At 39.7% G+C, this 16,049-nt stretch overlaps 1 protein-coding gene across 3 annotated transcripts in view; it reads right to left on the minus strand.

Annotated features, from left to right (window-relative positions):
• Positions 1-16,049, minus strand: part of ENPP6 (ectonucleotide pyrophosphatase/phosphodiesterase 6) — a 182,614-nt gene that overhangs the window by 66,676 nt on the left and 99,889 nt on the right. For all 3 annotated transcript variants that reach the window (XM_072625433.1, XM_072625432.1, XM_072625434.1), the window contains one exon: positions 8,069-8,180. In XM_072625433.1, coding sequence (XP_072481534.1) covers positions 8,069-8,180 — 112 coding nt within the window. The remainder of the gene's footprint in view (positions 1-8,068; positions 8,181-16,049) is intronic.

Genomic DNA, 16,049 nt, shown 5'->3' on the forward strand with positions numbered 1-16,049 from the left:
GACATCATTTGGTTTAGCACTCTCATTTTACCAACAAGGAGAGTGTGACCCAGAGGTATAGTGACTGCCCAAGGTCACACAGGTGGCAAGAGGCAAAGCCAGGATTCAAACCCACTTCTTCTGCCTCTCATGATGTTTTCCCTTCCCTCTGGGGCTTCTACTGCCAAGTACTGAGTTCTTATCCATTCTCCTGGTATCCTGGAATACAGTGAGATCATTGTTGTTCAGTTATTTCAGTTGTGTCTAACTCTTTGTAAACCTATTTGAGGTTTTCATGGAGAGGATACTGGAGTGGTTTGCCATTTTCTTCTCCAGCTCATTATACAGATGAGGAAACTGAGGCAAACAGGATTTAGTGACTTGCTGAGGGTCACCCAGCTAGCAAATGTCTGAGGCTGAAGTTGAGTCTTCCTGACTCTAGGTCCAGGGCTCTATTCACTGCATCACCCAAATGCCCTGACCAAATTATGGATCCCCAGAAACTTAGAGCCCAAAAGTACCTTGGAGCATCATCTTATCTGACCCTTTTATCTGATGAATAATGCTAATAATATGTGGGGCCTCATGCTTAGACAGGCTGGGACATTCTGTGCTAGCTCACCAGCCTCAATAATGAAAAAACTCTATCAAGCCTCTCCTTCACCTTCCTTGTGACGAGGAGAGAACTCTTTGTACAGGCTTGGATGGGACAGCTGTGGGAAGCAGGTAGGCTGTCCCCCCACAGAGTGACACAGCAGGGCAGGGAGCAGCTGTTGGAGGAAGCCAAGGGCGGAACTCAGCCAGCAGACCGGGTACAGCTGCTTCCACTCACTTCCTGGTGGCAGTGATGGAAAGCAGACCCACAGAACAAAGCGTCAGAACATTCCCAGACACCCAGGATCTTGACTGGACTGGTCATCTTCTAGCCAGAGCATGCTTCAAGAGACTATGGAAGACTGTCATCTACACAACAGACTGGGACAAAGTCATTGACAGTTGCAAACTCACTCGATTTGGGTCAACAAGCATTTATTAAGCAACTACTGCATGCAGGGTTCACAGGAGCATAAATTTAGAGCTTTGGAAGCCACAGAGTCCAACCTCATCTTATAGTTTAGGAAACTGAGGTCAATGAAGGTTAAGTGTTTTCCCTAGGTTGCACAAAGCTGGAATTTGAACCCAGAGCCTCTGACTCTAAAATCAGCCCTTTTTCCATTGTTCTTGCCTCTTCTAAGGGAGGCAGGTTGGCATAGGGGAGTGGTAGGGTAGTGTGAGGACTTACAAGGATAAAAATGAAAAGCATTTCCTGTTGTGCCTCAACCCAGCACATCCTAAGAGAGCAGGTCCCCCTAACTGGGAGATCTTTTTGATTTTGTGGCAAGTCTGGAGGGTAAATCAGGGGTGTGACCTAGGTTAGTTAGGTATAAAGGGAGTTGAGACAATGGCATGCAGCCCTGGGCTGGCGCTGCTGCTTCAGTGAATGTGTAAGACTATAAATTTGAGAGGAAGAGAAGGAGGGAGAAGGAGAGAAAGAGGCATACAGACAGAGACAGAGACATACAAAGACAGAGAGACACACAGAGACATAGACAGACATACAGAAAGAGGCAAAAGAGAGACTAGAACAAGGAGAAAAACAGAGACAGAGGACAGAGACAGAGAGACACAGAGAGATGGAGTGAGAAGAGAGATAGACACTGAGAGAGAGAGAGGGAGGGAGAAAAAGAGAGAGAGAGAAAGAGAGAGAGGGAAGGAGGGAGGGAGACAGAGAGAGAGAGAGAGAGAGACAGACAGACAGACAGACAGAGACAGAGACAGAGATAGAGAGAAAGGGAGAGAGATGCAAATATTCCACCAGTTGATTGGAAGAGAATTATAATGACCCTTTAAGATTTACCCATTTCTTTCTTTACAATAACCCTAGGATATTATAATATATCTCATTTTACAGATGAGGAAATTGAGACAGAGAGAGATGAAGGCACATGCCTAAGGTCACACAGCCAATAAATGGAAGAGGTAAGCTTAAATTCAAGATTTCTAGGTCCATCCCCCAAGGGCTCTTTCCACAATACTGAGATCTCTTGGAACATGTCCATGAGGAGTAGACCTACAGAGTAAAGGATCTTAGCCTTTTGGTGGTCATGGATGTTGCTGGCATTCTGGTGAAACTTATGGATCCATTTTCAAAATAATTAATGTATTTAAATGGATAAAATTAAATACATAGGTAATAAAGGAAATGAAATATATAAAGAAATAGCTATATAAATATAATTATATATGATCTACACAAACTATGATATAATTGAAATTTTAAAATTCATATACTCCAGGTTAAGAACTGCCATAGAAAGGATAGAAGAATCATATTCTCCTGCTTCCTCTGACTCTCAGTCCCCATTTGGGGTTTTCTTGGTAGAGATACTGGAGTAGTTTGCCATTTTCTTCTCCAGCTCATTTTACAGATGAAGAAACTGAGCCCAATAGGGTTAAGTGACTTACCTGGGGTCACACAGCTAGAAAGCATCTGAACCTGGATTTGAACTCAGGTCTTCCTGATTCTAGGCCTGGAGCTCTTATCCACTGCACCATCTACCTGCCCTAATGACTGTGGTAATAGGATGGAAATAAAAGGAATCGGGTGAGGCCTCTCTGTGGCAAAGTAACACAGCAATAAGGGGTCTGATGTTTTGGGTAGGTTTCCCTTGTTTGACTAAATTTATACTTCTCTCTGAATGATTGTTTCCTCAGAAAAGTCTTTCATAGCAGGCTGACCTATGAGCTACCTGAGGTCTTGAGCACAGAAAATACTAAAAGATTTGAGTGATAATATTTTCTGTCAAAAGATCAGTGACAGATGCATGGCTGAGAACTGCATCTCTGTCTTTCCCTTTTTACTTTATAGGAGCATCCAGGGCAGAAGTCCCAGGTTAGATCCTGACAATAATTATGGGACTTTGACATGGGGCATTTTAATGGTAACTGTTTCAACATTTCAGACTTGGCTCGGCATCCTTGGTATGTTGTAAAGCATCACAGTTTGGAGACAGAATCCAAACTGTATTTATTAGGCATATTTAATGTCCATTCAACTCAGCTTTCATGAATCAAGTTGAAATGTGATATTCTAGTTCATCATGTATGGTTTTCACAGCATTTTTTGGTCAAGGAAAAGAGCATGATGCAGAAAAGGTAGGTTCACATGACTTTTATGATTTTTGCCATGTATTGTAGGAAAAAAACCCCACTTTTCTTCCATTTTTTTCATTTTGTTACCTATGGGAGGCAACCTGGTATAGTGGAAAGAGCCATTGGACTTGAAATCAAGAGATCTCAAAGGTAGCGATGATTAGTCATGTGACCTTATACAAATTACATCTACCTATGGGCCTCATTTTCCTCATCTGTGAAAACTGAAGGACTTGTTGAACTAAATGATCATTTACTTCTTGTGATTATGTGAAAATTATATCCAATTTAACATTTTAAAACTAGTTTCATATCTAATCTTTCCCCTTTTTGGATGTTAAAACCATGACTCTATTACACTCTCATTCTGGAAATTTCTTCAGTGCCTGAGTCCTCCTCACCCAGGAATATCCAACATTTAGACTGGTCCTCTGCCAGGCTAGCCCCATTTTCCCATTCATGAATTCCTTCTGGATGTGCCATTTTATACTGATTGTTAAATTTTCAGTGTGAGCATTCACACCTCAGAAACTGTCAAATGCTACAAATCAGGGCTTGATTTATTGTTTCATTGATTGCCCATATTTAACAAAGTGATAGAGAAAATTTTAACAATCCAAGTTAAACTTAAAAGTGTGTTATGGGTACATTTTCCTCTCTAAAGTAGAGGTTGTTAAAAATATACCAGCGCACCCCTCACTTGTTGCCTCCATTTTGTGGAGTGGTCCAGGTGGATGAGACCTTGGATTATCATAACTACACAAAAAGAATCCATCGAAGATATACTGGCATGAGACATTTGTGTGCCCAAGGACAGGCTTGAAAATGGAAATTGAGTCGAGTGGAAGGAATATTGGTTTTAGGACCCAGAAGCTTCTAGAGTTGCCTTCCGACTGTAACTTACCAATCTATGCTCCTCTGAGTCTCATATATAAAAACAGAGATAATGATACTTCCCAATCTATCACTTACGGGTGTTGTAAGAAAAATACCTTGTAAAACTTAAAATTCCCTATCAGTGTGAACAATTGTCATTTTTATTATTATAACCCACAAGAGGTTTTGCACTTTTACTGTAACATCTACAACTTGACTTACTACTAGTAATAAATATTATTATTATATTCAAAATGGCGCTTGAAGGTTTGCAAAGTCCATTACATAATTATCTCAATTGATTCTTACAATGACTCTGAACAGGAAGTAATATAGGTACGATTATCCCCATTTTAGAGATGAGGAAACTGCGGCTGAAGACAGGTTAAACGATTTGTCCATGGCCACACAACTAGTCACTATCAAGATGCAGGATTAGAACCCAGGTTTCTCTTCATGTTAAGTTGAGTATTCCTGCCTATGTACCATAAAAAGTAGAATTTTCCAGCATTAAAATATAATGAAAACCAGACTCCATATTTTTATAGCGCTTTAGTGTTTACAAATTGATTTACTCACATTGCACTGCAAAGTAAAATTAGTAATGCAAGAACCATTCTACCTGGAGGAGATAAGAGGTCGTAGCAATCATGTAAGGATGCCACCATCAAAGAACTAGGAAACAGGCAGGTCTATTTTCTGCCACAGCTGTGATCTGGATGGACAAGCGCATGTAGGGATGCATTTGAGAAGATAATGGAGACCTGCTTTAGCAGAAGCTAATGCCCCCTAGACTTGCTTTGAGAAATGAGAACCAGGCCAGGGACAGAGATTGCTAGGACCCTGAAGGTAAGGAGAAGCATGATGCTATCACCGATGGTTTCTGGAGCTATTCCACAAGACTCATAGGCCTTCATGTGGAAGTAATTCTGAAGGTCAAAGATGTAAAGTGTCCTTCTGTGCTGAAAGATCTATTATATTCCAAGTATTCTACAAGAGACATTCAGGAAAAACAACTTTAAATCTGATGACAAGTTGAGGGCTCTGTGGGTGATAAGAATCATCCATATTTGGGCTATATCAGCATGAATCTCAAGGTCATTGTGGAAGTCCTGGTCAATAGGAATGTGGATGCTTTGGCTTTGAGAGGCCCAGATGCAGTGAACATCTCTGGAGGACCAGCATGGACTAGGGCTCTTTCCAGTCTATTTTAGGCATTAGCAGAATACTGCAAGAAGAAATCTGGGACTTGATACCTGGACAGCAAAACCTGAACATCTATCTGTCCTATGCAAGAACTGAAAGGATCATCATTGAAAATAAGTCATGCCAGAGGGCTTCATAAGACTTTACTGCTTTCTCCAGCTCAGGAGTAGATCCATAGAAAACTGACTCTGGTTATTCCCTGGTACCTTTATGAAGAATGGAAGGATCAGCTGAGGAAGAAGTATGGAAGGAGGACTCGTGGGACAAGTGGGATATGGTATGGTATGGCAAGGAGCAGCCTACAAAATCCACCTCATTACCTCATCAATCTCAGACGATTCCCCTATTGGTGATGGAAGATCTCAGAAACTGTCTGAAAGAACTGCTGGTAATTGATGTCTACACAGCTTCCAGCAACATCTATCTATCATCATGGTGTGGTAGAAAAATCACCAAATAGTGAGTAAATAATATAATAATTATTATTATAAAAATAATAAAATAAATAAAATAATCCCTAGCGATTTGAGTTAGTCCCTAGGAAGATTTGAGTTAAGATCTGGCCTCAGACAATAGCAATTTGACCCTGAACAAGTCACTTAACTGCTGTCTGCCTCAGTTTCCTCAACTGTAAAATGTGGCAATAACAGCATCTACCTTCCTGTGTTGTCAGGTTCACATGAAAGAATATTTATAAATCACATAGCATAGTTCTTGGCACATAACAGGCTCTTGATTCTTGTTTCCCTCCACATTTCCTGCAGACAATTGGACTTTGGGCAAGAGAATTAAAGTGGACAATTACTATATAACATGGTTCAAGACGCCTTGGGCTGCCCACCAGGTATTTGATGATTTTCAATAATGAACTGATAGAGGGCATACCATCAGAATTTTAAGACAGAGGAGAACAATTTAGCCACTATCTGTCCACGTAGATTCTACCAGTTTGCCTGTATATACCCCGGAGTGCCCACTTGCCACCCTTCAACAGTTTTTGGAAGAAAATAAGTTAGAGACATGAACTGTCTTGAAGTGTGGTTGTTTTTGAATGACCTTATCATCTTCAGAAAGACAATATGAGAACAAGGGGAAAAACTGGTCAGAGGAAGCTATTCCAAAACTAGCAACGGACAAATGTCTCTGTTGTAGACACTGTCCAATAATGAGAGTCACATAGTATTACAGCAAGGACAGTGAACTGAGCCAGGAAAGATAGAAGCATACCTTCACTGGCCGATCACAGAGAGCTTTTAAGACCACTGGACTTCTCTAGGATTTGGTGATTGTTAGTAGACATTTGTCAAGAGCTATGAGGCTATTGCATCCCAGATGATCTCACTGCGGTCCTACGGTTGATATGTAGTTAAAGGTCTAATAGAGGTCACTAACTTCATCTGTCTTTGTTTCTGCTTAATGCCTGGCTCTCAGTTTAGATGGGCCACTGAGCTAAGCTTCTCCCCACTAATATGACTTATAATCACTCTACCATGTGGTAAGTGGCTATAATTAAAAGGTTCCTCTATCTGGTGATCCACCTTCTGGCAATGAAACTTTTTTAATTTGGCCAGGCAGGTACTCAGAAGATGGACACATGATCTGCCACCAGTGCTGGCATCTGAAACCCTTCAAACTTAGTAGAATCTACTACAGCCTTTGCTCCACTGGAAGGCAGAGCCTTCAAGATCCCAGGGTCACATCTATGCTACCAAATGCATCACAGTAAGACTTTAGTGGATGGTCTTGAAAATCACTTTTAGTGTAATTTCTGGCCTCCCCCCCACCCCAGCCCAGAAACTCAGGACCATACTTCACCAGATATGGTGATGAATACTCTGAGTCTTGTGCTTTGGAGTTGGGAGATCTTCAGAATCAGAGACTAGACCATCTCTAGAAAACCTCTTGTTCCCACTTTGGTTCTATGACAGTACTCTAATAATTTCCCAATAACCCTGGCAGGGTTAGAAGAGGAAATTGTAGGCATGGAAACAAAATTAACTGCTCAAGATCCCTGCTTCCCATTCCTTCTTATATGAGGAAACTTAGGCACCCATAGGTTTTGTCTGTCTTTCTCCTGATCCTCTAGCATGCCTGTCAATATGTCTTTTATGTGAATCTTTTATGTGAATCTACAAAGGTCATCCTGACCTGACTCTATTTGTCCACATTTATTTACAGAAATAGCTTTCGCTTCAAGCTGCCCTCTCTGCCTCTTATCTTCCCTGGCACCCTTCAAGTGGATCAGTCAACAATCAATACTTATTAAGCACCTACTACGTGCCAGGCACTATTCTAAGTGCTCCAGATATAAAAATAGGCAAAAGACAGTCCCTGCCCTAAAGGAGCTTACAATCTAATGGTGGAGATAAAAAACAAAAGAATATATACAAAGAAAGCAATATACAGGATAAACAGGAATAATTAACAGAGCGAAGGCACTGGAACTGAGAGGAAAATGAGGAAGACTTTTCATTTCAAGTCCAGCCTTCCCCAAGAAGAAGACTTTGCCAGCTCTCCTTAATCTTCCTCAATCTTAGTGCCTTTCTTTGAAGATTATTTTTAATTTATCCTGAATGTATCTTATTTGTACATATTTGCATGTCGTGTCTCCCATTTTTGTATCCACTAGCATTTAGCACAGTTCTGGGCACATGATAGGAGCTTAATAAATGCTTGCTGACTTCAAGAGTTCACTGCCTTCTGCTGGAAAACTTTTTATCTACACAAGTCTTCTAATCTTATGCTCATTTTGTTTCATCGTAGGTGTTGAAAATACGGATGGAGCATGGTGTATCTTAAAATTGGGAGCACTTACTTGAAAGAGTCAAGAGCATTACTGATTGCATTGGCGAAATCGGTATCCGTTGGGACATTTTTATATTCTAGACAGTAAGAAGGTCTGACACCAAGGATTTCAACCTCACAGCCTAAGAAGGAAAACAAAAAAAAAAAGGTAAGGCATGATTACCTTCTTTGACTCTGTATGAGTCAGCTCTATCAGCTTTTAGCAAGGGCTGTGATGATCATTAAAATGAAAGCCATGTTAATTTTCTCAAAATGAGGAGGCAGGGGGTAGCTAGGTGGTCCAGCGGATAGAGCACCAGCCCCACAGTCAGGAGGACCCGAGTTCAAATCAAGCCTCATGTCCTAGTTGCGTGACTCTGGCCACTTAACACTGGTTGCCTCCAAACAACAAAAACAAATGAGGAGGCAGCCTGGTGATGTGAAAGAACGTTAGGCTACAGCAGGCGTGAGCTTCAGTCTTGTCTCTGCCATTGATTCCTAACATGACCTAGTTTTTGGATAACAGCCAGCATTTAGAAACCTAGTTGGCAATGTTGTCATTTTTAATGTGTGTGCGTGTGTGTGTATGTATGTAGTAAAGAGGTATTTAATAATTCCTTCTACCCTGGCATCTTCAAGAGTGATTGGTATAGGATACAGAGGCCATAATGGTACCAGTGATTAAATGGAGAAAGCAGGTTTCTATTGTTAACAAGGTAGCCTCATCTTTATTTTTTTAAAAAATAATTATTTAGCTTTTGATTTTCCCCAATTACATGTAAAAACAATTTTAACTTTGTTTTGTAAAAATTGTATTCCAGATTCTCTCCCTCCCTCCTTTCCCTCCCCTATTATTGAGAAGGCAAGCAATTTGCTAGATATTATACATGCATAGTCATACAAAATATATTTCCATTTTGGGCATGTTGTGAAAAGAAGTACAGACCAAAAAAAAAAAAAAACCAAGAAAAATAAGGAAAATAAAAGAAAAGTATTCTTTGATCTGCATTCAGATGACTCCATTATTTCTTTCTCTGGGGATAAATGGCATTTTTTCATCATAAGTCCTTCAGAATTGTCTTGGATCATTGTATTGCTGAGAATAGCTAAGTCATTCATAGTTGATCATCACATAATATTGTTGTCACTGTCATAATATGATTATGCCCATTTCACTTTTCATCAGTTCATATAAGCCTTTCCAGGTGTTTTTTTTGGGGGGGGAAGCATCTTGGTCATAATTTTTTATAGCATAATATTATGCCACCACAATCATATGCCACAACTTGTTTAGCCATTCCCCAACTGATGGGCATCCCTTCAATTTCCAATTGTTTGCCATCACTGAAAGAGATGCTATAAATATTTCATACGTATAGATCCTTTTCCTTTCTGGGTTTTTAAAATCTCTTTGGAATATAGACCTAGTAGCAATATTGCTGGGTCAAAGGGTACATGTGGTTCTATAGCACTTTAGACATTATTCCAAACTACTTTACAAAATGGCTGAATCAGTTCACAACTCTACAAACAGTGCATCAGTGTTTCATTTTTCCTATATCCTCTCCAACATTTGTCATTTTCCTTTTCTGGTATATTAGCTAATCTGATAAGTATGGGATGAGTTGTTTTGCTCGTATTTCTCTAATCAGTCATTTAGAGGATTGTTTTATATGACTATAGATAGGTTTGATGACTTTATCTGAAAACTGCGTGTTCATATCCTTTGACCATTTATCAATTGAGGAATGACTTGTATTCTTATAAATTTGACTCAGTTCTCTATATATTTGAGAAATGAGAACTTTATCAGAGAAACTTGCTGTAATTTTTTTCAGTTATGATTACTATGCATCTCCCTCCATCCTATTTTCCCCCATTTATCCTGCTCTCTCCTTTCACTCTGTCCGTGCACAAAAGTGTTTTGCTTCTGACTAGACCTCACTCAATCTGCCTCCCCCCTTCGATGAACACCTTCCCCTTTCTCTTATCTCCTTCCCTTCCTACTTTCCTGTAGGATAAGATGGATTTCTACACCCAACTGAGTATGTGTGTTATTTCCTCTTTGAGCCAATTCCAATGAAAGTAAGACTCAAATGCTCCCCTCACCAACTCCCCCATCTTCCCCTCCACTGGAAAAGTTTTTTTGTACCTCTTTGCTGTGAGACAATTTACCCCATTCTCCGTGTCCTTTTCCCTTTCTCCTAGTGCATTCCTCTTTCTCATTCCTTCATTTTATTTTTTAGCTATCATTAATGATTATCATTATCATTAATTATATTTTTTAGCTATCATTTCATCATATTAAATTCACACCCATGTCCTCTGTACTCCATCTAACTTCCCCAATGATGAGAAATGATGAGTAGCAGGAATTGTCATCCCATGTAGGAATGAAAACAGTTTAACCTTATTGAATCTCTATCTTTTTATGCTTCTCTTGAATCTTGTATTTGAACATCAAATTTTCTATTCAACATCAGTTTTCATCAGAAATATTTGAAAGGGGGTGAAGCCAAGATGGCAGAATAGAAAGATGGACCTATTTTAATTCTCCTCCCATAGACCATAAAATACCTATAAAAAATGACAATAAACAAATTCTAGAGCAGCAGAAGCCACAAAACGACAGAGTGAAAGACTTCCAGCCTGGAAGGCTGATAGGAAAGGTCTACCCCACCCGGCTCAGAGATGAACACAGCACAGCCTTGGTCACATGGTATGGACAGGACTGGAGCAGACTTCAGGGCTCAGAATCATGGGTAGGAGCTATGGTTCCCAGGTTTCTCAACCCATAAATGCCAAAGACAGCTTCAAAGGTCAGTAAGAAAGCTCCTTCACTTGGGTGAGAGGGGAGCATGGTCTGGCCCTGGTCTCAGGATGATGGCAGCCAATGCGGCAGCAGTGTCCATTTTGGAGACCTCTGCCTAAATACCCTGGGGGAATCCAGTAGCTGATCTTGGTCTCGGTAATGAGTGGCAGTTCTGGGGTGAGGAGGAGCACTGGCATGGTGGAACTGGTGGAGGCTCTGGAGAGGGAATCCTACTCGCAGATCCTGGACAGATAAGAATGCTTATGGTTACTCACAGACCAGAGAACAGGCCAGGAGAGGAGTAAACTCCTCTCCTTTGATTGTGCCACCCTGGAGAAACTGAGAACTTACACGTCCCTAGAGTATACCCTCCACTTGACAAAGGACTCAAAAGTCAAGTAACTGGCTGGAAAAATGCCCTTAAAGGGAAAAAATAAGACCATAGAAGGTTACTTTCTTGGTGAACAGGTATTTTCTTCCATCCTTTTGGATGAGGAAGAACAATGCATTCCATTAGAGGAAGATCTAAAAGTCAAGACTTCTGCATCCAAAACCTCAAAAATAAATATGCAATGGTCTCAGGCCGTGGAAGAGCTTAAAAAGGATTTTGAAAATCAAGTAAGAGGGGTGGAGGAAAAATTGGGAAGAGAAATGAGAATGATGCAAGAAAATTATGAAAAGTGAGTCAACAGCTTGCTAAAGGAGACACTTCCCCAAAAATGCTGAAGAAAATAATACCTTTAAAAATACGCTAACTTAATAGGCAAAAGAGGTCCAAAAAGCCAATGAGGAGAAGAATGCTTTAAAAAAACAGAATTAGCCAAATAGAAAAAGAGGTTCAAATGTTCACTGAAGAAAATAGTTCTTTAAAAATTAGAATGGAGAAGATGGAAGCTGATGACTTTATGAGAAATCAAGAAATTACAAAACAAAACCAAAAGAATAAAAAAATAGAAGACAATGTGAAATATCTCATTGGAAAAACAACTGACCTAGAAAATAGATCCAGGAGAGACAATTTAAAAATTACTGATCTACCCAAAAACCACAATCAAAAAAGGAGCATAGACATCATCTTCCAAGAAATTATCAAGGAAAAGTGCCCTGATATTCTAGAACTAGAGGGTAAAATAGAAATGTATCCTGAAAGACATCCCAAAGGAAAACTCCTAGGAATATTGTAGCCAAATCCCAGAGTTCCCAAATGAAGGACAAAATAGTACAAGCAGCCAGGAAGAAGCAATTCAAATATAGTGGAAATACAGTCAGGATAAAAGGATTTAGCAGCTTCTACACTAAGAGACCTAAGGGCTTGGGATATGATACTCCAGAGGTCAGAAGAGCTAGGATTAAAACCAAGAATCACCTACCCAGGGAAAAAAGTAGAATTTCAATGAAATAGAGGACTTCTAAGCATTCTTGTTGAAAAGACCAGAGTTGAATAGAAAATCTAACTTTCAAATACAAGAATCAAGAGAAACATGAAAAGGTAAACAGGAAAGAAAAGTCTTAAGGAACTCATTAAAGTTGAACTGTTTACATTCCTGCATGGAAAGATATTATTTTTAACTCATGAGACCTTTTTCAGTATTAGGGTAGTTAGAGGGAATATATATACATATACATATACTACATATATATATGTAGGTGTGTATGGGTATGTATGTGTGTGTATATTGTATATGTGTAGGTACATAAATGTACATGGGTGTGTGTGTGTGTGTGTGTGTGTGTGTGTGTGTGTATACACACACACATATATATATACGTATATAGACAAGGGATACAGGATGAGCTGAATATGAAGGAAGAATATCTAAAAAAATAAAATTTACTGTTGAATGGAAATTAATGAGTAAAAGAAAGAAAGCAAATCATCTTAAATAAAAGAGGGGAAAAAAGAGTTTTTACAATGGAGGGGAAGGGGGGAGATGAAAGGAAATAATTGAGCCTTACTCTCATGAGATTTGGCTTAAGGAGGGAATAACACACACTCAATTGTATATGGAAATTATTTTACCCCACATAAAGGCAAAGGGGATAGGAGAGGGAAGATAATAGAAATGACAGCAAATTGAGGAAAGGGATAATCAGAAGCAAACACCATTGTGGGAGGACAGGTCAAGGGAGAGAATGGAATAAATGAAGGGCAGGGTAGGACAGAGGGAAATTTGGTTAGTCTTTTACAACATAACTATTGTGAAAGTGCTTTGCATTTTTACACATGTATGACCTATATTGAATTGCTTATTTTCTCAATGAGGATAGGTGGAGAGGGAGAGAATATGGAACTCAAAGCTTTAAGAATGAATGTTAAAAATTATTTTAGCATGCAACTGGAGATTAAGTTATAGAGTTATAGAGTATAGAAATCTATTTTGTCCTACAGGAAAATAGAGGGGAAGGGCGAATGAAGAAGGCTGGGTAATAGAAGGAAGACAGACTGGAGGAAGGGGTAGGTGGGGTGCATGCTGTCTTGGGATGGGGGGTGGAGAGACATGGGGAGAAAATTTTGAATTCAAATGCTTGTGGAAGTGAATGTTAAGAGTTGAAAAATAAATGAACTATATATTAAAAAAAGAAATGTTTGACAGTCCTCTATTTCATTGAATATCTATTCTCCCCCCTGCCTGAAGGATTATACTCAATTTTTCTGGGTAGGTGATTCTTGGTTGTAATCTTAGCTCCATTGCCCTCTGGAATATCATATCTTAAGTCTTCTGATCCTTTAACGTAGAAGATGCTAAACTTTGTGTTATCCTGACTGTGGTTCCATAATATTTTTCCTGGGTGTTTGCCATATTTTCTCCTTCATCTGGAAGCTCTGCTATTTGGCTATAATATTCTTGGCAGTTTTCATTTGGGGAGCTCTTTCAATAGGTGATTGGTGGATTCTTTTAATTTTTATTTTACTTTCTAGTTCTTCTTGATAATTTCTTGAAAGATGATGTCTAAGCTCTTTTTTAAAATAAATCATGGCTTTCAGGTAGTCCAATATTTTTGAAATTCTCTTGCCTGGATCTATTTTCCATGTTAGTTGCTTTTCTAATGAGATATTTCACATTTTCTTCACTTTTCTTCAGTCTTTTGATTCTGTTTTACTGCTTCTTGATGCCTCAAGAAGTCATTAGCTTCCACTTGCCCAATTCTAATTTTTAAGGAATTATTTTCTTCAGTGAGCTTTTGTACCTCCTTTTCCATATGGCCAGTTCTACTTTTTAAGGAGTTCTCTTCTTCATTGGTTGGTTGTTGTCCTTCATTCTCAAAAAGGACCAAAATTATATCATTATGATACAGTCAAGTTTCAATGTGTCTGGCAGTGGCTGACCAGATCAATACCAGCTCAGAATGCTCTATCACAGACTGGGAACAGATAGACCATGTGAACATTTGAGGTGGATACCCTAAATATGTGCATCTTACATTTCCTTTGAGCTGTTTCAACTCTTCTTTGCTCATAGAGAACAGCACCTTCTCTGATGTGGGTATGCCATGCTGAGCGGTCTTGTGCCAATGTCTCCCATGTCACAAAATCAATTTCAAAGTTCTTGAGAGAGACCTTGAGAATGTCCTTCTATCTCATCTTCTGATCACCTGCACCATGCAAGTTCTCTATAAAATAGTCTTTTTGACAAGCATATGTCTTACATTTGAACAATGTGGCCAGCCCATCAGAGTTGTGCTCTCTGAAGCATTTGAATGCTTGGTAATTTAGTTGGAGTAAGGATCTCAGTGTCTGGTACCTTCTCCTGCCAGGTGATCTTCAGAATCTTCCTAAGACAGTTCAAATGGAAGCTATTCAGTTTCCTGGCATGGCACTGGTAGACTGTCCATGTTTCACAGGCACACAACAATGAGGTCAGCACAAAGGCTCTGTAGACCTTCAGTTTAGTAGTCAGTCTAATACCTCTTCTCTCCTATACTTTCCTTCGGAGCCTCCCAAACACTAAGCTAACTCTGGCAATGTGTGTGTCAACATTACCATCAATGTGTACACCCCTGGAAAGTGCCCTACCAAGGTAAATGAACTTATCCATGGCATTAAAAACTTCTCCATTTGCTATAACCAATGGTTTCATGTATAGATGGTGTGGGGGTGACTAATGGAGCACTTGTGTTTTCTTGGTGTTAATTGTTAAGCCAAAATTACCACAAGCAGTAGAGAATTGATCTATAATTTGTTGCATCTCAGCTTCAGAGGCTGCATTGAACGAACAATCATCTGCAAACAGAAAATCATGCACCAACACTCCTTCCACTTTGGTCTTGGCTTGTAGCCTTTTCAAACTGAAGAACTTAACATCACTACAGGAGCTGACCTCGATGCTTTGAAAGCACTTGACAATATGACTGAAAACATCATACTAAAAAGCATGGAAGCAATTACACAGCCCTGTTTCACTTGGTGACTGGGAAGGCACGAGAGCATTGTCCACTATCCAGAACCTGGGCAAACATGCCATCATGAATTGACATGCAATACTGATGAACTTCTCTGGGCAACCAAATTTTGACATAATTTTCCATAAGCCCTCATGACTAACAGTATCAAAGGCCTTGGTCAGATCTACAAACATTGTGAACAGACCTCTGTTCTGCTCTTAGCATTTCTCTTGGAGTTGTCAGGCAGCAAACACTATATCAATTGCTCCTCAGCCCTTTCTGAAGCCACACTGACTCTCAGGTATATGACCATCACCAATATGTGAAGGATCAGCCTATTAAGGAGGACTCTAGAAAGAATCTTGCCAGCAATGACTAAGAGAGAGACCCTCTTGAGATTGTCACAGGACAATCTATTCCCTTTACCTTTATACAGATGGACAATGGAGGCATCCTTGAACTCCCAGGGATAACCTCCTCTCATCATATAACCTGGAAAATTTCAGTCAGCTTTTGTATGAGCAATCATCCCCCTATTTTGTAAATCTCAGCTGGAGTAGAATCAGCACTAGGTGCTTTGCCCGCATGAAAGGAGCCTAATGGCCCTCAAAACCTCTTCTTCAGCTGGAAATTCAGCTAAGGAGAGATTGACTTCAACATGAGGTAAACGGTCAATGGCCTCAGCATTGACTGATGATGGCTGTTCAGAACACTATGGAAGTGTTCAGCCTATCTCTCTAGGATCACATTCTTATCACTAATCAATGTGCTCCATCAGCACTGAGTAGTTGTGATGCACCATAGGTTTTTGGTCCAT

Source organism: Notamacropus eugenii, chromosome 7 (assembly GCF_028372415.1).
Source record: "Notamacropus eugenii isolate mMacEug1 chromosome 7, mMacEug1.pri_v2, whole genome shotgun sequence".
Taxonomy (NCBI): domain Eukaryota; kingdom Metazoa; phylum Chordata; class Mammalia; order Diprotodontia; family Macropodidae; genus Notamacropus; species Notamacropus eugenii.